The 26,422-nt window shown below is 40.3% G+C and overlaps 4 protein-coding genes across 5 annotated transcripts in view; 1 reads left to right on the forward strand and 3 right to left on the reverse strand.

Annotated features, from left to right (window-relative positions):
* Positions 1–1,019: 1,019 nt before the first annotated feature.
* Positions 1,020–5,956, reverse strand: tcf23 (transcription factor 23). The gene is made up of 3 exons (XM_066705180.1): positions 4,865–5,956; positions 2,391–2,672; positions 1,020–2,196 (listed from the first exon to the last, which is right to left on the reverse strand). The coding sequence occupies exons 1-3, from the start codon at positions 4,976–4,978 to the stop codon at positions 2,059–2,061; spliced, it is 534 nt and encodes a 177-aa protein (XP_066561277.1). The 5' UTR covers positions 4,979–5,956; the 3' UTR covers positions 1,020–2,058.
* A 114-nt stretch (positions 5,957–6,070) lies between these two features.
* On the reverse strand, positions 6,071–12,499 carry ephx1 (epoxide hydrolase 1, microsomal (xenobiotic)). The gene is made up of 9 exons (XM_066705168.1): positions 12,349–12,499; positions 9,527–9,720; positions 9,042–9,222; positions 8,582–8,800; positions 8,297–8,426; positions 7,778–7,992; positions 7,521–7,629; positions 7,155–7,280; positions 6,071–6,802 (listed from the first exon to the last, which is right to left on the reverse strand). Exons 1-9 carry the CDS (start codon positions 12,482–12,484, stop codon positions 6,598–6,600), a joined length of 1,515 nt encoding a protein of 504 aa, XP_066561265.1. The 5' UTR covers positions 12,485–12,499; the 3' UTR covers positions 6,071–6,597.
* A 2,354-nt stretch (positions 12,500–14,853) lies between these two features.
* On the reverse strand, positions 14,854–17,607 carry srp9 (signal recognition particle 9). The gene is made up of 3 exons (XM_066705192.1): positions 17,426–17,607; positions 16,243–16,311; positions 14,854–15,561 (listed from the first exon to the last, which is right to left on the reverse strand). The coding sequence occupies exons 1-3, from the start codon at positions 17,495–17,497 to the stop codon at positions 15,442–15,444; spliced, it is 261 nt and encodes an 86-aa protein (XP_066561289.1). The 5' UTR covers positions 17,498–17,607; the 3' UTR covers positions 14,854–15,441.
* A 3,007-nt stretch (positions 17,608–20,614) lies between these two features.
* The window catches only part of enah (ENAH actin regulator), a 109,788-nt gene continuing 103,980 nt past the window's right edge, over positions 20,615–26,422 (forward strand). For both annotated transcript variants that reach the window (XM_066705244.1, XM_066705224.1), the window contains exon 1: positions 20,615–21,015. Coding sequence is in view for 1 of the 2 variants with exons in the window: in XM_066705224.1 (XP_066561321.1) it covers positions 21,011–21,015 (5 nt within the window). In the remaining variant the exon portion in view is untranslated. The remainder of the gene's footprint in view (positions 21,016–26,422) is intronic.

The raw sequence follows: 26,422 nt of genomic DNA on the forward strand, positions 1-26,422 counted from the left end.
GGGATTCTGGCAAAATGAGAGAGGAAAACAAACAACAAGGATCGGAGAACAGTGAGCCATTCCTCGTTTATCCGATGTGTGTCAGAGGAGTTGCTGAGCAGTGGGTCCTGGACGATGGGACATCATATGGGTGGTGCCGGTTCAGTGTGGGCCTCTGCAGAACTGTGAGGGGAACAAATCCCTGACATTGGGCTTGAGTTGGTTTTTCAAAGCCAGTTGAAAAGCTCAGAATACGCACTCCAATTGGGTTTGCAGCCGACATGAGTAACTCGGATTCATCGACTCAACCACATCCCGGAAACGTAGATCACATGACACACTCATGGCAGTTCAGTGTGCTGTTCGTGACACCTGGGTCCAGGGAGTGATCCTGATCTCTCCTGGGGACAGGTTGGTTATATTATTATATCAGTATTATTATTTTAAACAATAATGAAGGTGATACTGATAAACAAAACCACAGTTGATAAATGCACTGCATCGCTTGTTTAACACACAAAAGCCTGTTTATCCAGAAGTAACCCCGCTCCGGTTCCTCATCCCGTAGCCTTTCCCTCACTGACCTCACAGCGGTGATAGCAGAGATGCTCTTAGAGATCCATTTCATAATTAAAAAGAGAGGGTTTATCGGGCAGCCAGACAGATTTATAGAGTCGTCCTTGAGCGCAGTACAGTTCTTGATGGACCCGAGCCCATGTTGCTCAAACTCTAGATAAATAGTAGCTGCTAGGTCCTGCGGTTTGACCCCAGTGTACTGCCTGCCAGACGGGCTGTCTCTCGCATTGCCTGCACACAGGTACAGTAATGTTACAAACAGTGGCTGCTTCTGTCCTGAAAGACTTTCACTGGTTACTCTTACCAGTTTGTACAGGTTTCATTTTTAATCATTTGAAAGGAAGTGTAGTTTAACCTTTCATCATGCAACAACATGAGATTAAATGGGATCAAATCAAATCAAATCAATAAATCAATCAATCAATCAATCAATCAATCAATAAATGAATGCATATCTCAAGATCTCTCATATAAACATTTAATGCAAAAGAAGTTCAACCTTAAGTACATTTATTTTATGCTTTCTTCAATGATAATCTAGAAGCTCTTTGTTTTGGATTTTTGCAGATCTTGCATAAAGTCAGCATTAAAGATTACTGTTACTATTTATCAGTAACAGAATCAGGTAAAACTATATCTACCTGAGATATATGCCAATGCTGCAAAGGTCAGAAAAATACAGATTTTTTTTAAAAGACATTTTCTTTTGATGATATTGTGATGATAGATTTAAAGTAACTTGCCAAAACAAATAACAGAACTGGCATCATATTTTTTTTTATTGAACATTTCAGTTTTTAACAAAAATAATATTATGGCATTACCAGATGTATAATTCCAGAATGGAAATATTTACACAGGCTGTTTTCACAAAACAGTGAATTAACATAACTTTCTTGACGAATGACATTTGTTCAGAGAAGAAACAAAAAAAATGAATGTTTGAAGAACTGCATAATGTTTTTCCAGCTGTCCTGGAATTTGACTAGATCCTGTTAGTAGGTAAGTGCATATATTTGTCCAAAAAGGCAGGGGTGGAACAGACAACAACAACATATTAAACAGAGTTCTACAACCTTGTACATGATAGCTTATTACAGACAAAAGAGTGTGCCAAAAGTACACATGACAAACCTCCCCAAGTATTTATCTTTTCCCAGATTTATGACTGTCAACTCAAAACCACAGAACCGAACAACACAAGCACAATCTGCCCTTACTGCAGATTAGAAGTGTAGAAGACAGAAAAACATTTATTTTTTATTTATTTTTTTAGTTTTGTTTAACTTTGAATATGCATGTATGTGGGGAGGGGGTTTAAATATGTGTTTATTACATAGGTTTTTTTTAAAGCAGCAGATGTTAATACACAATACTTTAACTGTAGCATTGACACAGTCCTTTCTGTACTCCAAACAAGTTAAATGATGTGGAAGTCCTACAGTTATAATACAAAGGATTCTTTCTCAGAGCCAGACAGTCCCATAGCAGACTGCTGAAGTCTCACACAAGGCGGGACCCAGGGTTGTGGGACAATAAATGAGCATCTTCCTCAGCACACACATCCTTCTGATTTGCCGGGACCCCCGTCAACAACTCTCCCATGCTACCACAGTATAGGAGGGACCTCATGGGCCACTTCTGCAAAAGAAACACATGTTTTTCTATTGCGAATCCAAGAAAACTGTCCCACCAAACACTCATTGTGGCTTGGCTGTAATGTTTGAATTCGTTTGGCTGAAAGGTGTCATAAATGGAAGACAAACATGCTTATGTTGTCCAAACAAGAGCCAAGGGTATGAAAAATCTAAAAAACTAAAAACAAATTGACTGACCTTGACTGGATGCAGGTATCCTTGTGCTGTCAGGGTCACCTGGTGGTCAGGCTGTGTGCTGTCCTGGTCCAGAGTCTGAGTCAAGTGGGCAATGTAGTTGGTGGCCAGCACCAGGACGTCCAGCTTGGAGAGCTTGGTGTTGGGAGGGACGGAGGGCAGGGCAGCCTGCAGGCTGTGGAAGGCCTGGCGCAGGCTCCTCACTCTGCTCCGCTCCCGGGCTGCATACTCGGGACAGGGCTGCGGCCGGCTCACTCTGTGCTGCACATCGCACCTGGAGTGCACCTTAAGGAAGTGCAAAAGGATGTGGGATCAGTTTTCAGAAGAATAGCCAGTAGCGATGAAAAAACAAACACCCAATAGTACAAACACACACACAAAACACGTGATCTGCTTCTGTTAACTTAAATTAGCACTCTGAAAGGTATGTGACACCCCCCTACACACAAACACTTCTGTGTGTTTTTTTATTTTTCCTTGTGGTAACTGAAAAGCTTGATGAATATGGTCCATCCTTTATTATTTGGGTTTCACACAGACTTCTAGGTGTCTCAACAATTTGAATACGGCTACATCCTTGCTCACGGTGGCAAGGAAGAGAGGGCACAAGTCAAAGTCTAAATCAAACAAAGCCTGGAGATTTTGTTAAAAAAATTACACTCCCTGCACAACTACCAAAGTGGGACTTACAAGGCTATAGCCCCCCTTGTGCGACCCAATAGAATTGTTAGGACCACACCAAAACAAAACTAAGCCAAAAAGGATTGGCGAAGTAGGGATAGTATTATTAACTTAAACCCTATTGATACCCCTGTAAAATATCTGTTCACTCAAGCAAGGTTATAGTTTACACCACCTTTGGGAAGGTAAATAAAGAAGAGAAAACACCTTCATATACAAGGATTTTACAGTCTTGCAAGACAAGTTCCATACAAAAACAAAAAACAGTGTAGCATTAAAACATTTCTAAATCCTGCAAATCTCACTGTCTGCAAATGAAAAGCTAATATCCAATCTTATAAAATATGAAAGCAACAGTGAAGGGAGTTTGCTGTGGAAGTCACATGAAGACACTGCCATTGTGAGGAATGATGCAGTATCTTCTGGGAAGTGTTATCTGGGGCTGATGAGAATCCCTGAATCGGTGTGAATCACCGATGAGAGCATAAGAGGACACGTCACAGATATCATTACTGACATAAATGCAGTTATATGCCAAGTACTTGATACACTGACAATCAACACAGAACTGCAGTCAAGCCTTTTCTTCACTTCTTTCTGTCTTTTACGGTCAAATCAAATGATTAGTGGACAACATGTTAAGTTACTGCAACGCTTGCGTAAGCCATTGTTCTTGAAAGCGTACATCTGTTTTTTTTCAGGGGATGTTCAGACCAGTTGATGTAGAAGAATCATATTTAAGATGCCGCAACCCTTTTATATTAGAAGAAATACCCATTACAACCTTACCTCACTTCAGAAAGGGAGCATCTGTGGGATATCAATTGAGAGGTGGTCCAGTGTGTACACAACCTGTCTTAACTCGGTGAAATCAACTGGAATCTTTATTTTCCCTAGGCTGGAACACTGTTTAACAAACTCCAAAAAGATATCATTGCTAAATAAGTATAGATTAATGAGCAGTGTTTATTAAACTAAATGAACCACTGAATAAACTACACCTGTTTATACAACCACTTTTAACCTATCAGTCAAGCAGTCTTTATTTGTATATAGCCCTTAGTTGGGTCACTGCCTCAGAGTGCTTAACATCAAAGGATAAAACAAGCAGTTATATTTCCAGTATCTTTCATTTTCACTGGAATACAGCAGTGCTGGAACAGGTGTGTGCTGGATTTTGTGTTTGTTAGGAGAATGTTCTAGAAAGTTGTCGAACGAAGACAGGTTGTCAAGATAAGTGGAGCGCAGAGTTTGGAATACGATTATTTATATGACTAATCCAAGATGTGACGCATATCACTGAGGACTGTCCCCACTCTCTTCACATGCCAGTTGGCACGAGTAGATTTGCAGCAGGTCTACACTGCATTGTCTGGTAGCACAAACTTGCCCTAACTGGTTTCCAATATGAGCCGTTACAGATGTTCTACACATCGGCACCCCCACAGTCCCACCACAGAAATGAGTGCAGTCGTTTAGACACTGTATGTGGTTCAGCATCATTTTATAAAGCAATACTTCTTCCAAATATTGAGAGATTTTTCAATTGTGTAAACGTGCCGAGAAATCTACGAAAACACGGATATATTATTGGATATAACGTGATGGTGTACTGGAACTTCAAGGGCATCCTGACTGTTGTTGCAAGTTCCAAAGTACTTTAACTTGGCAAGCCCACCATCTCCCATTCTGCAACCTCTAGACTGTGCTTCATCTCTGTCCCTCCGCTCAATGCAATCCCACTGCCTCCCCACACAGGGCAGCCAAGACTATCGCCCTCCCAGGAGCGGACTCACCCATTTCTGCGGGTCCTTGTGTATGTGCCTGGGCACCTTCTTGCCGGGCAGCCTTTCCATGCCTGACTTGTTCACAGTTTCTGGGCTGGTGCTGCTCAGCATCTGCTCAGCCATGGGCACTTCGTTTGAGCTGCTTGGAGAACTTGCGAGGCCAGCAAGGCCGCAGGAAAACTTGGTTATGGATCACGGCGCAAAATCCAGGCACCCTGCTGCATTAATGAGCCTCATTCCTCTGCCTGGAACTACAGCAATCCTTTCACCGAGCCATTCCTCTCCCTCCCTTGCCTTATCTGGTGAGGTAATGAGGGGATCTTCAAGAGGTCCTTATCTCTGGAGCCAGCGCCTCTCTCCCTCCCCCGGGCTCTCTCTGCCAAGGGAGCAGCCTCCTGGGAGTCACGGAGCATCCAGGGGCAGGACGCAGAGCTTGGGAAAGCAAGGGGCTGATAGCATTGGCAGCTGGAGACTCTTAGCAGTACTGGACACTAATTTTAAAAGAGGGTCATGGCTTTTTTCAGCCTTAATAACAGCAAGGATTGTGAAACACTGGACACAGGACAGCTCACATTCCCTTTCCCAGTTTAGTAAAGAGAGGCACTTTCCTAACAAGGAGGAACAAGGACACAAACAACAGCAAGAACAACAAAATGCTATACAAAGATATAGAGTCAGGGTAATATAATAATGCAGACGCTGTTCTGCAAACAGGGGCCTTCATCAGAAACCATTGGAAGCTCCTGTAGAGCCACAGTATGTAGTGGATGTGTTATTGGGTACACAAAAGACCAGGGGTCAGACCTTGGCCAGCCATTTTTATCGCTTTCTGTTCAGTGTACTGCCAGCAGTCATGATCCTCGTCAGACGTGCTTGTGCAGGCAGGAAGAACACCAGTCCTACCAGGCAGGTGATGCTGGGATCTGATGGGACTATGTCTTTCTGGAAAATTGTTTTCCTTGCTTGCTCATTTCAGCTGCCTGCATGACCAATGATGACCGTCTATGCTCAGGACAGTGTGTCCAGACCCTTATTTTCTGTACCAGTTAGGGGAAACAGCTGAGGCATGCAGACACTGTAAGAGTTGTGCCAGGGAATGGTGCCCAAGACAAAAATGCCCTTTTCTGTGATGCCCATTTCCTGTGTGTCAAGAAGATTGATTAGCCCACAATCTAGTTCTAATGTACCTTATAAATAACTACAGTCACACTGTCATTTTCTTAAACATTTGTTAGTATTTATTTTTGTAATCTATTTTCTTTAAAATAGAAAAGCCATGATTATTGTGCTTTCATTACAAAATGTTAGTTTTTTTTCTTCCTGCAGCACACAGGAGAAAATATAAATGAAGACAGCTGCAGAGTAAATATTTCAGTTGTATCCGTGCAATGCTGTGACAGGCTGCCCTGGTCCTGTAGTTTCACATCATCTCTATTGTTGATACACATGGAATCTAGATTAATTAATTAAACTTACTTATATCCTGATTTTCCGTAGTCAGGGTTAATTCAAATTATTAAATTACAAATTACAATTAAATCAAAATTCTCTTCAGTATCACTCTTAAAAAACTCATCAGTGTTGCGTTTAGTCTGGTCTCTCAAAGGGACAGGAGAACCCTTGCTGGCCATTAGACTGACCTCACCTCATGCAGTGTATGTGATGTGAGGAGGAAAAAAAAAGATAACAGTGCTAGGTTATGTGCTAATGTCTCTAATACAGCGCAATGCTTTGAAAGTATATTACTCGCTCCCGGACAGTTTCTTCATGAAGTTCTGGATATCCTGGGCCAGAAGCTCCGGCTCCTCGAAAGCAGCAAAATGCCCCCCCCGCTCCATGTAGTTGAAGGACACCAGATTCAGGTACTTCTGCTCGGCCCACAGCCGGGGCGTGTGCAGCAGCTCATTGGGGAAGCAGGCCATCGCTGTCGGCACCCGCACTGGCAGCCTAGAGGGATGGAAACACTGAGCTGGGCACACCATACACACCCTGCAGCTGCCACAATATGCAACTTTCTTCCACTAGTCTTTGGAATTTCCCTTAAAATCATTTATACTTCTTACCGCCTCCTTTACAAAGAAAGCAGGTTTCTATTTTAGGTTTTTTTAAAGAAAGTAAAAAAAAGTCCAGATATTTTCCTCAACTTTTGTATTTTGCCATTTTCTCTAATCAATATCAATATATTTTTGGCTATTTACCAGGGATTGCAGTTCCTTTGAAGCTTTAAATATTGATAACCTTTGAAAGTCACCTTGGACAAAGGCATCTGCTGAGTAACTTAATAACAATATATACTAACTTTTCATGTTTTCGAGTACCAATTCCTTTCCCAAGGTTTTCCTTGTAAAACCGCATTGATGAAATGATGCAGCCTGTCACCCAGTAAATCATCACGTTGGTCAAAAGGTCATCCAGGGAAAATTTCCTGCAAATGCAATTCATTAAGAGCGAATAAAACACAAAGAGTGATGACATCAATAAAGTATCATTAACTAGGCTGATGTTCTTGACATGTGTGGCTCTATTTTAAGTTTTGAACAAATTGAAACTTGCCTTCTGCATAACAGCATAAATGCAATAAGCTACTTGCTTAGGCAAAGAACAAAACAAGACTGATGCATCTTCCACTATAAACTAAAATCAGGAATGAGTGGATATTGGATACCTTTCCAGTCCTCCATCTTCAAGGTTCCTGAACTGTGGGTCGGTCCAGGTGGAGAATTTCTCCAGGATGTAGGCGGCCAGCCCAACTGGAGAGTCATTCAGAGCCCGACCTGCAGCACACAAACATACCAAACACACCCATTAAACACACAAATGAACCAGCAGAGCAAAGGGGACAATCAGGGGCAAAGCACAGCTAGGAAAGAGATAGTACAGACCACAGAATCACTGTCAGGAATAACTGTCTTTCTGACTCACCTGCAGTGTCTGGCTTGGTAGCCTGAATGTGCATGTAGCCAGTTTCCTTCAGAGTCTCCCCCACTACGTTTGTCATGAATGGAAAGAGGCGTTTGAGGTCATGGTCTTTGAACCCAAACAACCCAGGAAAGTAGCGTCCGAATACCAGAGACAGGACAGTGTGTAAACCGGGCTTGGACACAGAGGCAAAGTTCAGGTGCAGGCCTTTAACGTTTCTACAGTCAAGAGAAACACAAGGAATAGAAACACCAGGAAGAGAAGTTTCACTGACTCTCTCAGGCAAGTAAACAAAGTAATGGCATTGTGCTGTACACTGTGAGATCGGATTATGATTGGGAAAAACTCTGTATAACATAGTTCACACATGTAGGCTTTCGACATTTACAAACATACCACATTAACCATAACTTATTTTTTCTCAGTGCATATGAATATAAAATCAGACAATCAAAATTTGAGAACTCTAAATGAACATCGATTCTGAATGAGCAGAAGGGAGATTCACATAATTTATTTTACCTGGGCTGCAGCTGTGCGATGTTGGTCCCAATGAGCCACCCCCAGTCTCCGCCCTGCACATAGAAATCATTGAATCCCAGCCTCTTCATCAGCTTGCAGAAGACCCGGGCCGCACACACCGAGTTAAACCCTGCCAGGGACACCAGCACACATGGCACACACTCAGGAGACGTGGTTTTTAGAAAAAGGAGAAAGGTTTTCCCATTGCGGTTCACTCATTTCAGACTTTGATAACCCAGGAAATACTAAAATCTTGGTGCCTCCTCTGCAGTTCTGCCATCCTACCTTGTTTGTGTGGCGCCTCCGAGAAGCCGTACCCAGGGATGGAGGGGCAGATGACCTGGAACACCACGCTGTCGGGGCCGGCAGGCTCGGTCAGGAGGGGCAGGATCCGGTAGAACTCGTAGAAGGAGCCGGGCCAGCCGTGGACCATGAGCAGGGGGACTGCTGTCTTCCCTTCCGCGAGGTTTGGAGGACACACATGGATAAAGTGGATGTCCAGCCCTATATGCAAACACACAACACACAAACGCTGACGAAATACAGCCCAGTGAAGCAGAAACATGTACTGTACATTTTCTTTTTATAGTGAACAGGGATTCATTTCATTTTTAATGATGTGCTATTGCTAAAACAAAACAATAAAGACAATATTTCTCCCAGAATTATTTTAGTAATGTCTAATTGTTTATGTAAGTTTATTTATTTATTTAACAATCCTAGCTTGCCATCTTCTCCAGCTCACCTTCAATCTTCGTTTTAAAATGGGGGTATTTATTTAGTTTCTCCACTTGCTTTTTCCAGTCAAACTGGTTCCTCCAGTAGGAGACCACTTTCCCCAGGTAGGCAGAGTTGAAGCCATAATTGAACTCGCTCTGCTCCAGGGAGGGAATGGGGCGCGTCTGATCAATCCGCCTGTACAGATCCTGAAAGGCAGATATTAATACAGTTCAGCTGACCAATCTTCCCTGTGGGTAAACAGTGGGCAAAGTGTCCATCTCATTTATATATTACAGAATGGGCAGTCACAGGAAATCAGATACAATATGGACTTGAAAAATTCCAGTTCAAATTGTGTGCGCTCCTCATGAACAAACATCAAGATTAGTTTCATTACTTTATTGTCAGCCTTGAACAGCAAACAGCAGAGTAATGCAACATATACTACCTATACTATCTAGATCTATAATCTATATGTCTACACATGCTGAACTCCCTGCATGGCCTCACCTCAATCTCTTCACTCGAAGTTTGCACTTTGAAAGGGTGAATGCTTTCATCCTCTCCAGAGGCCGGGGCCTGACCCTCACCCCACCAGCCGTCCTCAGTCTCCAGAGACTCCTCCTTCTTCCTGAAGAACAGCACACAGACCAGCAGCCCCAGAGCCACCGCTGCCAGCACCTCCACAATCATGGTGCCCGACCCTAGGGACACGAGAGGTGGACTGCGCTATTGGTCTGGGGTGTTAAGGGTGCTTGAACACAATGACGGCACAGTGGTGTGTGAGCCATGTCCCTATGTTTTCTTCTCGATTTATATTTTAAAAACTGAGAAAAGATAAACTGGAGGACCCAAAGCAGACAGTATAAAATCTGTCGAGTGTGCAGTTACACACCACAGAACGAGACCCTACCCACTCTCAGACAGTGTGTGGGGACTGTAAGAAACATTATAAAGTCCTATATTGGTTGCACAACTTCCCTGTGAGATTATCTAAGGGATTAATGCGATTCTGGTTTATGTTCAAACAATGGCTTCACTTTGGCCCAGTAACTGCTGCACATGGATGTCAATGCACACAGCAGAGCTTATCTTTCTCTGCACTCTTGCACAAGCAACACCTCAACAGAAAATGAGTAATTCCTAGTTTAGTTAATGGTGAATAATCTCATCTCAATCTCATCACACTATTGCTACTTTTTCAAAAAATATCTGTGTAGCCTGTCCTCAACCTGTATCAAAACCACATCAACCTCTTTAATATATTTAGACAAACTCCTGTTCTATGCTCCAATTCACACTATTTCCCAGTTTGTTTCAACTGCAGCTTTCATTTTCCTGTTTTGTGAATTTCATTTCTCACTTTCACACTTAAGTAACAGATATAGTCTTGTCAGAAAAATTGTAATCACAGTTTTAAAATATATGTTTATTTATTTCAGTGTGTTTGCATCTGACAACACCAGCACCATTGTGAAAGCAGTGCTGAGTAATCAGGCCAGGAGGCAGCTTGCCAAACAGGCCTGTGACATTCTCTGCAGAAAGAAGTGCATATTGGTAAACACTGCTGTAACATAAGGAGAAACCTAGCCTTAAAGTATGGTTTTTCATCCTAATTGGTGTTTATTAAAATGAACAGCAGGGGCTCGCATGTCTTCAGAAATAAATAAAAGGAAAGCTGAGCTCAGTTCAACTGAACCCTACCCAGGAGGCCATTTCCACACTGCAGATAAAAGTTTTTCTAATCCAATGATCCATGGAAAAAAGGTTTCTATTGAAATGACTGGGTGGGAGGGGGCTGAAAACCGGTCAAAACTGCATTTATTCACTGGGAATACAGTCCTACTGTGTCAACCAGTCTCTGCAAATGACACGGTAAAACTCACATATTACTGTGTGTGTGTGTGTGTGTGTGTGTGTGTTTCACATTACAGAAGGCGTTGATACCTTTAAAGGTGAATGATACTGCCAAAACTGTGACAACGAGAACACAGGTCCTACACCTTAATAATGAGTTTCATTACTTTATTTTGAAATTACACATTACAGTAAGGAAAGAAATAAAATCAATTCATTGCCCATTTTAAGATCCCTTGTTAAGTTTTCAAGAGGAAATTTTAAATGCTAAACACATAAATCAATGAAGAGCTTTATTATGCAATGGTGACCCAGGTCTCCTGGTGAAAGGCTAACACTTCAGAAGCTGTCAGATCCATGTCTCCTAGTATTTGATGATGCTGTACAGCACCCACTCCTGACACTAAATCTATTCCTGACAGCTACTGGAGATCCCAACTCCCCTTTCTTTCTGTGTGGGGTCCTTTTTCTATAGCAATTTGAAAGCCAAGTGTGCAGATGAGAGCATTCAATCCTTTGCTGTTAAATGTTCCTTTAGCAAAGAGTCGGTTAAAAAAGAAGCACATGATACAAATGTTAACAATGACTATATTCAGTTAAAGCAAAAAACAAACAAAAAAAACGATGTGCTTTTGCATTTGACAGTGGCCTGGATTATCATGCGTATTGAAGGAAAACAGTGACACTTGTTGATATGCGCTACGGATTTGTGTTCAGCAGTGAAACCACTCTTTCTTCAATATGGCAAACTGTTGTGACATTTCATCCATAATTGCTGATCTCAAAAATACAATTGCTGATATCAGTAATTAATGACAATTTGGAAGAGATTCAAATTTTACATTTTGTGATCGTAACCACACTGACCTGTAATCCCACAATTAAAACCGTTACTTTGATTACAAAAGTAACTGCGGCAGACACTCAATACCCCCCCCGGAATAACTATACATGTCATTATATTATTGTTAAACACCATTCATAATAATATTTCAATAAATGAATACAGTATAGTGTAAAAGCCTGGGGTTAGGTGCAGAGTGAATATGATTTCACCATTTAAACATACACCTTGCATAACACAGCGAGCTAACTATTCTCTGGTCTGTATGCATTCAGAATAATCAATACTCTCTACTTATCATTTGATTTATCATCCATTTTCTTTCTTTTTTAACGAATTCAACGATAGTTATTGCAATCGTCTGCGAAACTATCGAAAGCTTTAAATGAGAAATGTGTTACATTGGAAATATTTCAGTACCTGCATAATGCAAGTGCTCAGTTTATTTCATTTTAAAATGCAAATGTGGTCATTCATGCCGGATTTAATGAACGTAGAGGAACTGAGCTGCAAATGTATATTACATTTTAGCATTTTAAAACAAAACTATTAGCATTCTGCTGTTAATTTCCTTCTTTTGCTTTTGAATTGATTGTCTGAACCGATAGACAAACTGAAAACAATCCCTTACCTGATACAATGCACTTCGCACTAGAGAACTTGGAATACGTGCCTGCTGTGCTGGGAAGGCGAAGAACATCGGCGTGGTGGCTGATGGGAAATGTAGTGAAATTCGGTTTGGACGGAAGACCAATCACTTCAAGCATGCACCTCCTAAGATTGTGCTTATGTACCAATATAGATTTATTTAAAAAAAGTGATTCACATATCGTGTGAAAAGACTATATTAAATTAGGGTAAAATATAAAATATACAATATATAATATATAATAAAATATACATCACAGTATAAACCTGTGTGCTCAATTGCTGGATTCAATCCACATTGTACAAAAACAAGAATGGGATCATTTTTCATAGTATTATGCTCAGACACCACAAGAGGGCAACACACTCTTATACAAAATGCACCAGCCTAGGAGATGAGCCGAGTATCAGCCGTCTATTCAGGAGATAACTTTGAAGTAATTATATATTTTCTTCTATGTGTTGGTAGATTTGCGTATATATTTATTTATACTGTTTACACAGGGTCATCTGTGAGACACCTGCAAAGCTTTAAAGTAAGAATGGTATTTCACTGCTCCATCATATTTTTTAGTTTTTAGATCCTGGGTAGCTGATCCTCTTGACAGTTACACTGCATGGCCTAAAGTATGTGGACACCCCTTTTAAATAGTGGATTGTGCTATTTCAGCCACACCCATTGCTGACAGGTGTATAAAATCAATCTCTATAGACCAACATTGGCAGTGGAATGGGCCGTACTGAAGAACTCAGTGACTTTCTATGTGGAAGTGTCATAGGATGCCACTTTTCCAACAAGTCAGTTCATCAGACTGCCCAGGTCAACTGTAAGTGCTGTTATTGTGAAGTGGAAATGTCTAGGAGCAACAATAGCTCACCTGAGAAGTGGCAGACCACACAAGCTCACAGAACAGGACCGCCGAGTGCAGAAGGGTTCCAAACTGCCGCTGGAAGCAACGTCAGCACAAGAACTTTTTCGGGAGCTTCATGAAATGGGTTTCCATGGTCGAGCAGCCACACACAAGCCTAAGATCACCATGTGCAATGTCAATTGTCAGCTGGAGTGGTCTCAGGAGTGATGAATCACGCTTCATCATCTGGCATCGGTGTGGAAGAACTTGACTGGCCTGCACAGAGCTCTGATCTCAACCCCATCCAACACCTTTGGGATTAATTGGAACGCCAACTGCGAGTCAGGTCTGATCGCCCAACATCAGTGCCCGACCTCACTAATGCTTTTGTGTCTGAATGGAAGCAAATCCCCTCAACAATGTTCCAACATCCCGTGGAAAGCCTTCACAGAAGAGTGGAGGCTGTTATAGCAGCAAAGGGGGACCAATTCCATATTAATGCCCAAGTTTTTGGAATGAGATGTTTGATGAGCAGGTGTCCACATACTTTTGGCCATGTAGCGTATATTACTTATCTTCCATAATAGTTGACATCTGTATATAAAGTTTGATATAAACCAAATTACCAGAAACTGAACAATTGTCCCTATGCCAGAAAATTGTTGAACCAGATTTCACATTTTTGTTTATTTTAGTTGTTCTTTTTGTAAATATCAGAGATAATCATACAGCGTTTAATCATCCAGAGAAAAAAGGGGTGTGGAAATTGAATGAATTCACTGTACTGTTTTTTGCTGAAGGCAAAGCCCAGCTGCAGGCGGAATGAGCAGCACAGTGGGCAGCTCACCCTGCTGACTCAGTACTGTGCTGCTTGGCACACTGACCCTACAGATACCAGCAGCAACAGGGACAATGACTGGGAGCTGCTGCTGTTGCTGTGCACCCCATCCCTCCTCACCCTGCCTTACAACATCTGCCACCTTTTATTTCCTAATTTTCACCCTCAATTTTTCCTCATTAATTTACCTAATTTCTTTATTTTATTTACAGAGTTAGGCATCCTTACAACTCCCACTTCTAATACTGAGAAAGACATGAACCCACATTGAACCCCCCCCACCCCGTTAAAGCCTTGGATTAAAATAAATCACTTGAGTGGTGTTTCAAAAGGAATTACTCCCATTACCAATCTGAGCCCCTGAAGGGGTGTGGTGAATGTGTTTATAGTTTATAATGCAATGTAAAAAGGCACTGGACTTCTTCAACCATTAACAGTGCGATTTTATCTGCATGAGATGTGCTGATGTATCCGAGTCTATAGACATTGAGTGGGACTCATGGTGGTGGCAGCTAGATTCAATTAACCCCTTCTCTGTCTTGCTTACATACATTTCCATTCCTCACTGAACTGCAGGGAAGAAAGGAGAATAACAATAGTAAATTCTAACCTGCATTCATATTACCAGAGGTAAGACTGAAAGGATGTTGAAGATCACCATCACTAACTGTGGCACCAGTAACACTATTTTGATGGAGATCTTAAGAGTTGCAGATGGGATATTTTACTGTACAGTAAAGAATCAGTACATAACAGGCAGAGGTAACGTGAGACAAAGCAGGGGGGGCAGGAACTAAAATACTAGAGGAAGAAATAAGATTTAATGTATTGATCAATCATGAATGGATTAATAAATCCAGGCAAGTGTTACAGAAAATAAACATTCCTACAATTCCGTGTGAGATTAAGAGTGTATTTTGATGAAAAGCAATGCCTCTGTGGGTAGACTGTACTGCAGAGGAGACCAGAAGGTTAAGTTGCAGGGGAAAGACTCAATCTTGAAATGTGTGTGATGAAGGCATACATTACTCCTTTCTGAGAGGGAAGGGGGGAGAGGAAAAAAAAATAAAGAAAGTACCAAAATTCTAAACATGAATTCATAATTTCTTCATAATTCCAAACTGCTGTTGTGCAGCCTTAGTTTTTATTCCACCTTAACACAAAAAAATAAATACTGGCTTTCTACAGGAGCCACAGGCAGACTTCCTCCAAGACTGCCAAGGAGCCATAGTCCTTGTCCAAATTTGTAATATTTGTAATGCACCCCCCCTTCAGACCCCTGCGCTGCTATACAGACATCCTCCTCAAAAAGTCTCTCGTTTCCCAGTCCTCTCATTTTGTGTTGAAGACACTGTCCAAATTTTGGATAGAACACAGAATCAAGTGCTCAGTCTGTTTCCATGGAAACACTGCGGGATTCCTTAGAGACCATGAATCTCATCAGTTTTCCGTGCAACTTCTCGATCTTCTTGACGTCCTGGGCTTGGTCTGTCTTGTACTGCAAACACTGACAAAGAAAAGCCATTATAGAAAGCAAGTCTGTGCATGACAGTCTGAAAGAACCAAGTGCATAACCATCACAAAGTGCAAGTGCTGACTCATTGCCATGTACAGTATTTCCTAGAGAAAGAATGCACAAAGCTAAACATTGCCTTAATTTATTAACTTTGCAACTAGTTAGATTTGCCCATTCTCTACATAAATAACATACTAGCAAATATATGTATATTTTTGCTGGACTGTCAATGTGAAAACATTCTAGCTTGAATATCTCCTTTGACATTATATGAAGCAATGAGTCAATGGCTAAAATCAATTCTCCATTGATCTGTGTATTAAAAAAAAGGGAAGCTTATCTAGGCCCTTCGACTATTTGAATACTTATCAGCAGCGTATTTTGTATTTGATGGGAAGCAAATGCAAAGTTCAGAATGTGTAATCTAAATTCTTGATTATTAAGTCTACAGAATTATCTGTTTAGAGGACAATACCTCCAAATCAGTTTTAATCTTTTTTTATTATTATTATTATTATTATTGGCGTTTCACAAGCATGGGATCTTTTAATATTTACATAAGTAAAGAGTATCCTCTCACTTGTTTTTAAGTTCCTGACAATTTGAATACATAAAGGGGGGGGGGGGGCACATAAAACTCTACATCCTTTAAAGAGCTGCATAATTACTTACCACTGCATCATCAGTCACTTTCATACATAGGTTACCATCACAGTGTCGATATTTGAGTACTACTCGCACCTGTGACAAAAAAAGGCTAGATTAGGGGCACCATAAAGAAAATGTTCCAATGTGTTTGAAGGTTATAAACCTGCATCCATCAAGTCACTACATTAGATATTGATCATCATAACCCAGATTGGACCAATATGAGGGACCCCAGCAAAGTTAACTGTACCAGAAGCTGGAGGCAAGCTTCCTTGTGTGATTTGCAGTTAAGCCCTCCCTTCTCCAAAGTTGCTCCACTTTGAATCTAACAATGTTATCCTTGCAGAAAAGAAGTCCACTTCTTGCTCTTCAACTCAACTAAATAACTACTTTGGCTTCTTCATCATTCAACACACACAACTACACCAATTTCCTCAGGTTTCTGAATACAAAGCGGAGTCTGAGCTGTATAGTGGGGGGTAACTCTCCCCCAGAGCACTATCCCTGATGACAACATACATTAAATAATTAGTGTAATTACTTCAAAACCTCTCTCTTTGTAAAACACACAAACGTGTATTTCTGGCCTTAGCCTCCCATGAATATTAAACAAGGCCAGCTGTTCTTTCAAGATAAGAAAATAGGATTTCGACATAGCTTGGACACAACCTGTGCAACCTTCTACCCACCCTAACCAGATGCTCACATGTATGACACTTTTAAAAGTACCTCCTTCTTGGCAGGGTGTCCCAAACACAGCATACATTTTCACTGGTCTTCATGATAATTTAATTTCAGAAAAAATATCTTCTCATAAATTACAGTCTCTTCTGGGAGAACACTGAAAACGATATGTGATCAATTGTACCTTCTCCATAACTCTCACTACTAACGCACTTAGATAATATGACATAGAACTAGACTCTTGACTGAACCTACACTTTGCAAGAAAATATCACATCTCTGTCAAGGCCAGTAAAATCACCCGACATAAACCAGACAATTCCTCACTATACATACATAGGATCTGGATTAAAACAAAACACAACAAACATACATATCTGCATACATAATTCAATATACATGAGACACTTTGTACATATATAATACTTTCTAATAAATTTGCAAAACGAGGTGTGAAAACAGCTGTAGGTATCCAACTGCTCCTAACACCGGTGTGTTGTTTTCTTCCCGGCCACTTTCTTACCTTCATTGGATCTGTCAAATAAAGTTTCTCTGCCGCTCTGGCAAACTCTTCCCAGGTCTGATAATAAGGCATCACTAAAGGCAATCCGAAAGAAATAAAAAGAATAAGCAGAATACAATGCCTCTGCGACTGAGATTGTTAAACACACATCAGCAGTAAAAGCAAAAAAAGATGGACGCAATTCAACCTAACAATCTCCCGCATGATTGGTGGAGTTCAGGGGCGGCCAATCGCATTGCTCCATACTGCCTGGTGCCCTACTGGGCCTGCTGGCTCTGTCGGCTCGCATGTGTGCGTTTCTGTGTGCGCCATCTGCCGGCGTGGAGAACAATATTAATTATGTCTCCCCTACTGTTTTAAATAGTATTAACTGTAATACAAATCTGTTTCAGTAAAAGCATCGTTCATTGATGCGAAGAAACTGTTTTTGAACAAAGACTACACGTATCTTAGCTTTTTTGGTTAGGTTCATTTTTCCAATTTAAAATGTTATTTAAGTTTAAATTATTATTTTAAACACTATTATCACTATCAAACAAACAATGATGCACAATAAATGGTTTAAGGTGACTTTTAACCCTGCTGAATGTCTTCTTCTTCTTCCTCTTCTTCTTCTTCTTCTTCTTCTTCTTCTCATTATCTTTTGTGTAGTGACCCCTGTGATGCAGGTCACTGAAAGGACTACTTCAGTATCACGCGATTGGAGGCCAGGCAGACATGACATCATTGTGGCTTTCATGGAGCCTGACCTTTGCCCAATCAGTAAAGAATAGGTGGCATTGACAAGGTCCATCCTGCCTGCTGGGCCAGTTCAGGAAATCACATGGGTTCATTACACCTTCAGGCTATAGCCTCTGTCAACACCACCTGCTCACCCCTGGCCATTTCAAATGGAAGTGTAGTTTGAAAAGTTCTGCACCTCAGTGAGAGGAAGTACCACAGAACATTCCCATTTAAGATATTTATAGTTCATGTTGAGTGTGCATCATGAGTGACAGTGGTAATAGTCTACATTGCTTTTATCCTTATGTTAAACCTCCAGTAATGAAAAACAAAAAGCATGTTATTTTTGTTCCAGCTGGACACTTTTATTGAAGTTAGTGAGATTTGGGGAACACAAAGAGAAATTAGGTCATGGAAGAGGCAAAAATAATGCTTGGGTATACATCTAAGAGCATAGATTACAAGCGATAACATTTTCATGGGTAGCTCTAACACAGAATACCATATGTGGTTCTATTTTTAATTTTGAAAATCAATTTTCTAAGGGCCATGGTATGATGGAAAAAAGGTTTTTTAATCTTTTTTGTCTCTTTAGCGTAGACATTTGAGGGGGAAACTATTCTGAGACATACCACAAACCACTGTTCCCATACGAGAAACTTACATATACAATATGCATAATTATATGGTTTCATATACGTGTAATATACTAAGAATACAATCAAAATATATAAACATATATTATAAATAAGTGTTAAAAGTCAAATAAATAAAGTTTCTGCATCAGTATTAGAAAGTCTTGATCACATGAGAGCTAATAAAAGACCACATAACAATGTAATGGTCATAACTCTCCTTAAAAATCAGATTCAGATGTTAGGAATGTGGATCCGGGTGACAGTGCTATGCTTAGGTATATGACACATCAGAATGCTGTTTGTCATTTTAATACCGATGCCATGGACATAAGATAGGCCTAAATATAGTCAAATACAGCATTTTTAATAATAATGGTGGCCCTGCAAAATACAACATTTTGCTGAGCATGATTTCCCATATTATTTAAATCCCACTTATAATACTATGTAATACTAACATTAATACTAATACTTATTCTGCTACTAAAGGCATAATAGTAACTTGTTTCTATCCCACTGATGAGGGTCGCCACAAAAAATAAAACAATACTAATGTGTGAAATAAATGAGTACCGGGGCTTTAATAGATTATGATGATTGTTATTATTATGTTCCAACAACATACAACAACACTGCTTTTGTCTCCTATTACTACAATTAAATGTAGAGTTGCACTCTGGTCAGATGTCTGATCTCATTGGGGCCATTGTGCACACACACGCGACAGCTAAACACAGATAAATAATAACACAAACACACACACATAACCTGAGAAATTATGTTTTGGGGGTTGTGTGATATGATCAATAATGATTTATTTAGAATCCATCAAAGACAACGTTGGAACATCAAAATCCCGTTTCTCATGCAACAATGAGTCGCTGTATGATCGATAGCCAATCAGCAGCGACTCATACGTTCAATAGCCAATCAGCAGTGACTCATACGTTCAATAGCCAATCAGCAGAGACTCATAGTTCAATAGCCAATCAGCAGCGACTCATACGTTCGATAGCCAATCAGCAGTGAGGATTTGTACAGATGCCTTTCCTTTAAAACAAATCAATTGTCAAATACACGAAGTGTGTCCATTCGCTAGAATGCTTATTCTCTCCCTATTCTTGTGCTGCACCGTGATGTCCATTGCGGTCACTGCAATACACTGTATTTTACTGTATTAGTGCATTATACTATAATATGCTGTATTGCACTGTGATACATAGTCTGTAATATATTGTAGACTCATAATACACTGTCTTGTGCTGTACTGTACACTAAAACGTCGCAACGTCACCATCCTTGCCCCCCAGTCCCCTCTCAAAGTTTTAAGGCACAGCGAATTAGACCCTGTAGCTAGCTGTTTAGTAATACTGTGCATTTTAAAATATAGGCTGCAGGTACATTAAAGGTAATTAAAGACATTCTTAGTAGGATGTCGGTTAAGGCCCATCATTGCATAGCATTGGGGCACTGACGTCATTAAATGGAGTTAAATTGAACTGTACAGTGTTTACACCAGCACAAGCAAACTGCGCATTGCCATGCCATTCTCGGCACAAAATGTATATTACCGAGATCTAAAACAAGAAAGGAAAAGTTGGCAACCAAAAGACAAGAATTCATCACAGCATAACAAAGGAAATCTACTGCACAACAACATGACCACATTGTGGCGCCTAAAAACTGCAGTAATCCCGTCAATAGCGCATCCCACCGGCGCGCACGCCCAGGCCTCCCGTCCGCGGAGCAGGCAGACAGCGGCCCGCCGGCAGCAGGGGGCGTGGCCGCCGGCTCCTCCTGTGCGTGGCCTGCGTGGCTCACGTCGCTCCGGAGCAGCTGTGCGTCAGTGCGGTGTCTGGAGACGGGAATCCCGGCGGCACGCTGCCGCTGCTAGTCGGAGAAGCGATTGGGATCCTGAGAGCAGAGAAGAACTGAGTTGCCTTTTTTTTCTTTCTTTAATGAGCATAAACGTGAGCGGGATGCTATAGACCAAGCAGGACAGCGATTTTTATTTTTATTTTTTTATTTTTTTTTACTTTCTTGGATGTGTCGGTGCTCATTGTTCCTGCGGTTTTCCACTGGTACTTTTCTGTGGTTTAATTTGCTTAATCGAGTAGCCGCGGACTTACTGAAACTAAAGTAGAAACGGGAATAACAGCAGGCTTGAGCGACATAACGTTTCAAACGGAGGGATCGCTTTTAAAACGGGGGAAACATCACCACAATGAGGTAAGGGATTTGTTTTTTTTCCTTCATGCACGACATTTATTAAAATTGTGAAACGAATTTGATTTTCAAAACGCCTCTCCTTAAGTTTATTTTATGCTTCTCAGAAAAATGAAACCCCGACTTGTTTTCCACAGTATTTTGTGTCCCAAATCAGTTTTTATTTAATTTTTTGCAATATATTGGTTAATAAATAATTTCCTTACAGCCAATAAATAACATTTGGAAATTTTGTTGCAAGGTTTAAAATGACCAAGTCGCCAAATTAACTGGCATTGAAGCTATACTGCTCCCATTGGGAATGTAAGTGTGCGGTAATATCCTCATAGTTGTGATACATGCAGCATATTTTGTGGTATTTCTGACTAGTCCTGTCAAACAAAAATAAAATAAACCACAAGTACAACCATCTAAACCGTCATTCACCATACCGCGCATTGTTTTTATTGAATTTATTGTGAATAGTAGGCTCCTGCAGCTAGACACAGCCGGCAATACCTGATCGTTTTGCAGTTGTTGCAATGCAGTAGTCTTTCACATTGTAATCAATAAACAAGTGAAAAGGACCCACGATCCCCGATTAATAAAATAATCCCTTTTCAACGACATCGAAGCCATCTAATTATGATGGATATACTGGTAATCTGTTAGTAATCCTAATGCAATTTAGTTTCCCCCCTTTTTGAAGGAATCGCAGTTTTGAAGCTACAGGGTACGTGCTGTGGATTTTAATTCTCCTGAATAAGCAGTGTTAAATGCGATGTATTTTTCATTTTGCGCGGTTTTCTGCCCAGAGCAGAAACCTACAAACAGCTGTTTGGTGGTTCCCAATACATTGTATTCCTTGTGTAACATAACGAGTCTATTTATTTATGACTGTTTTGCAAGGGACCAAGGATGATGGATTTGGGTTCCGTAACATTGGGAACATACACCCACACACTTCCACGTTTGAAGTTTGATCATGGTAACATCCATGTTGTAATAAATTCAAGAAAGCAGGCAAAGCACCTGCTTACGTCTTCATCACTGGTTTTTGCATTAGTGCTGGAGAAAAAATGTTCCTGGTGGAAGAATGTGAATGTCAAGTTTATGCCGACCAAAGCTTTTTAGCTTCCTTGCATGGCATATAATGCCATTGGCACTTGTATTGTGAGTCTGGTCTCCTGTATCAATTTATTAATTACATTTACAAGGAAGAAATGACTGTCCTGCTGATGCTTTAAGTATAATTTCCAATCAACGCAAGTCTTAAAACAAGCATTTATTTATCTGCAGTCACAGAGCATATGTATGTATCATTATTGTTGTATACGCCTTTGGGAGGTTTCAAAAGGTCTCGCAATGATATTTATCCGTTTACTACGGATTGTAAATAAGGTTTGGAAACCTGATACGAACTAGGCTGTAGAAAGGGGATTGAAACGCAAATCAAAATGCATCGTACTGTCTTAATTGTGTTTTTGGTAGGGTGTGGAGTTATTGGCATGCTTTCATAGGTTTGTTGCTCGTTCAATATCCTGTATCGACATTAAAAGTGGATTTAAATAGACAAAATGCATCAAAGCAGGATTTTAATAGTTCGCTGCTCAGGTTGTTATTCTTCTAAAACGTTTGATACGCTTTCATTTCTTCAATCCGCTGACGGTGGACACTTTCGAAATGAAAACACAGCGCTGAGTGATTTGAATGATGATCCTCCTGCCTCTGAAACAGTAGTTTGGTTCATCACATCATTACAAAGGCGCTCTTCGAATTAAGCTGTGCGTTTGCTTTCCTGTGGAGAAACTTGTGAAATGTATTTAGTGGATACGGTATGGATAATAGCCAACAGCTTGACTATGGTATTGTGTGTCTCATAAGCTTTTATTTATTTATCTTATTTATTGGATGAGTGTAGGGTTGACGGCACAACCCGTAAACGTTTGTGACGGGTCATTCTATTTTTATTAAAGTTTTTATTATGCCAATCTCAGTTTCTTAATAATTACCTTGACTATTTCCATGGCTTTCAGTGGTTTTGCCCAAAATTGTATTTAGGCTACATGTTAAAGAAAGTGTAAGGTTACAGTGGCTTACCACTTTAATGTATGCTGTGCTAATCAGCATTCTGTGGTGTTGTGGGTATATAAATTAGTTGGCATCCACAGGACAGTAAGGAAGTGAAAGTAGGGTGTTTAAAAACAAAACCATTTGAAAATATTTGAAAAGACTTGCCTTTTAAAAGGTTTGGGTTTAGAGTTTAATTGAAAGAGATTTACAGGGACTATGGAATGGACTTCTCCTCAAGCATGGCTGCTGCAACAGGTTCTTGATTTTTGATTGTGTGTGAAGGACAGATAGCCTCAGTCTTAGCTTGAAGAACTATCAGTGGCAGAACAAGGGCTTCAGTTCCACATACCACTCTTTCCCTAAAACCACCAGAACCACTGGTGCGTCTCCTACGATGAAATTGCGAAACAAGCCTGGCAACTTCAGTGCATCTCTGTGAACTATGCTTTCTTATGGATAAAAATGGGATTTAAGTTGTATGTGCACCACCCATTTATGTTTTCCTTATTCCTCCAGACCTTGGTTGGTACAAAAACTCACAGAGCAAAAGATTAAATATTTTATAATGTCAAGGCTCCTCTTAATTTGTTTTCTTTAGTTTTCTCTTTTAATTCACAGTTGTAACTGATTTTCAGAATGCCACCCTTCTTGGGCTGAGCAACTAAGGAGCTCTGTTAAAAGGTCACAGGTCATGGGGATGTCTTATATCAGGGAGGTCATTTCTGCAACCTTCCCACATTCATGGCTTCTGCTCTGAATATAGAGAGGACTCCTTTTGTTATTGAAGCCATTCTGAAACTAAATGGAATCATGCCAGGATCAGCTGTTTGTATTTTCTCTCCAAAGGGGACTTCTGGAGGGAGCGTTGCTTCATGTGGGCTGAGACATTTTTGGTAGAACTGCCATAATGCTCTCTTACTTTGAAATGTAAATATTGCGTGTGTGTGTGGTGGTGGGAGGGTGATGACGACAACTATTCAATTAATGTTCTTAGAGTGAGATTCTTTATAATTTGCATTTGGTCACAAGGGATAGTCCTGTAATTATACATGCCCAGATGTGGTATGAGCCACCAGTTTGTGTTAATAACTGTCTACCTTAGATTCAGGGCTCTACAGTACAGCACTTGTATCATTTGCTAACCTTTGCAGAGAATAATCTTTGCATGCATCCTTTGACCTTGTAAAAAAATGTTGTAGAAACCGTGAAGCTTAAACTTACAAATGGGGGATTTGACAATCAGATGATTTGGAGTGTCTCTGCATTACTTTCCAACTGTCTTTGCATCGGCAGTAGGAATACTTTCCCCCTCCTGATTAGACAGTTGCAGCGAGTGAGTGATGTATGGTGTGTGGAATGAAAAGCCATTTCCCTTTTCCTACATCTATGAGGGCCATATCGAACAACTACTTCTAACACAGGGGCCAAAGGACTTGTAGATGGGGTCACCAGTAGAAGCACAAAATACTGTAGTTTTAGTTCAAGTGTTAAGAAACTGACTGAATAAATCCAGGGAGAATCCAAAAGTGGGTGGAAGTGGATATGATCAAAATTAGGAGAAAACTGCTATGTTCAGACAGCTTCTCCTGCTTTGATATAGAGGGGAACATTCTATTAGGGGGGTATACTTTATTAAAAATGGCAGGGTAGAGAGAAGAACAGAATAAGAGCTAAATCATTTTAGCCTGGAACAAAGGAGACTTCCAGGAGATCTTGTTTATAGTTTAAAAGTTCTCAAAGGGATTGCCAGAATCAACCCAAGCCACTACTTTAAACTCAATGCAGAAGTTAGGATTGGAAAAACCTGAGAAAGTAAGGTTCTATAGGGTCAGAAGTTAGAACAGGAGATGCTTCTTAACAAATGGTTGTGGGGGTGTGAGGCTACCAGCCCATGCTGTGGATGTGACGCCTCAAACAAATTCTTCATGAGTGTCATGGAACAATGCCTATTGGTAACCAAATGAGCCAGATGAGCTGCATAACTTCCTCTTGTTTTTGTTACCTTCCCTTGTTTTTTTTTTATAACTTTTTTTAATTCAAAAAATGAAAATAAATCTTTAAAATGTAGACCTCTACCAATCGGGTGAATATGTAAAACTGCCATTTGTGCATGTAAAAAACAAAAAGGAGAAAGTGGAGCAATCTGAAGCCACTGAAATGTATCCCACATAAGGAACTCTATAGTAACAATTGTTCTGCCCCAGGCATGGTGCTGAACAGCACTTGCCTCCCCTATAGGCATGGACACAACTCCATCACACATTCAAAAATAAAACTTTCATGTCTGCCGCAAGCAGATCTCATGCGTGCATAAGCAGTGTAAGCCAGTCATCTACAGCGAGCTTAGCTTTTTAAAGATAATTTGATCCTGCATCCACTCCCCACCCCCCCCCCACCCCCCCATTGATTTTTTTTAATATATAAATTAAAGGAGAATCTAAATTTGACCAAAGTTAGCCTAGTGGACAGGTGGAAGAACTTGAATACTGGTGCTTTTGGAATAATAAACTTGTTTTCTTCAGAAACCACAGATATTCAAGTGCATACATCTATCTTTGCAATTATCTAATGGTAGAATGGTAGATTTAAACTGAGACACCAATTCTGTGTGGGGAGAAAAATAAAATAACTAGTAATGGCTTATTAGTGTCTGATTTGTGATTTAAGCTTATTAACAGTAAATTAGCACTAATGATATGTTAGAAATGCCTGAATTCAATTTTGTGGTCAAATAGTCACCATATTCCTTACTGCTGCTACTACTGTTACATTAAATTTTTTGGTTGCATAAGGTTTGGAATTGATTCAACATGCAGAAATGTTTTCAAGGTAAAGCTTTATTAAATGGTTATTAATACAGGGCATAGTAGCCCTCTGTAGCTATAAATTATGGAGGTCTAGCAAGTCTTTAAGGATATATGGTTCTCTTTGGCAGTCCACCTTGTCTGTTGCACTTCACTCTGCCTCTTCACTGAACTGCAGTAACTTTTTCCTGGGGACAGGATCTCTTGGATAGCTGTTGTCTGTAATCAAGCAACAATCCTGTTAATAAAAACAGAATTTGACAGAACATACCCCAAGCTGGCTTCTTGTATAGCCTCGGCAATAGCTGATACTATTATTCAATAATAGGGTCTCGTGTACTGCTGTGTGCCTTAGTTTTCCAGTTACATTACATAAGACTGCAAAACATTGCATTATCTTATTTTGTTATGAAGATAAATGTGATTTAAACAAGTTTAAGATTATTGAAAGGTCTGTTCTTGTATACTGTGACAATAAGTGGATACTTTTGGTATGCTTCTGGAAATCTGCATTTTTGCAGTACATCAAGTGTCCTGTAAATACAACGTTAATC

This window comes from Amia ocellicauda, chromosome 1, assembly GCF_036373705.1.
Source record: "Amia ocellicauda isolate fAmiCal2 chromosome 1, fAmiCal2.hap1, whole genome shotgun sequence".
NCBI classification, from domain to species: domain Eukaryota; kingdom Metazoa; phylum Chordata; class Actinopteri; order Amiiformes; family Amiidae; genus Amia; species Amia ocellicauda.

Bases quoted from the DNA above. Each gene is read 5' to 3' on its own strand.
- ephx1 (XM_066705168.1), bottom strand. From the start codon at position 12,484: ATGCTTGAAGTGATTGGTCTTCCGTCCAAACCGAATTTCACTACATTT. The intron at 7,281-7,520 runs GTATCCAATATC...TTGCATTTGCAG, and splicing joins GAAGATGGAGGACTGGAAAG to GAAATTTTCCCTGGATGACC. The intron at 6,803-7,154 runs GTTAGTATATAT...CCATCCCTCTAG, and splicing joins GGTACTCGAAAACATGAAAA to GCTGCCAGTGCGGGTGCCGA.
- tcf23 (XM_066705180.1), bottom strand. From the start codon at position 4,978: ATGGCTGAGCAGATGCTGAGCAGCACCAGCCCAGAAACTGTGAACAAG. The intron at 2,673-4,864 runs GTGAGTCCGCTC...CACTTCCTTAAG, and splicing joins ACAAGGACCCGCAGAAATGG to GTGCACTCCAGGTGCGATGT. The intron at 2,197-2,390 runs GTCAGTCAATTT...TTTCTTTTGCAG, and splicing joins GATACCTGCATCCAGTCAAG to AAGTGGCCCATGAGGTCCCT.
- srp9 (XM_066705192.1), bottom strand. From the start codon at position 17,497: ATGCCTTATTATCAGACCTGGGAAGAGTTTGCCAGAGCGGCAGAGAAA. The intron at 16,312-17,425 runs GTAAGAAAGTGG...TTTTTGTCACAG, and splicing joins ATTTGACAGATCCAATGAAG to GTGCGAGTAGTACTCAAATA. The intron at 15,562-16,242 runs GTAAGTAATTAT...TTTCTTTGTCAG, and splicing joins AAGTGACTGATGATGCAGTG to TGTTTGCAGTACAAGACAGA.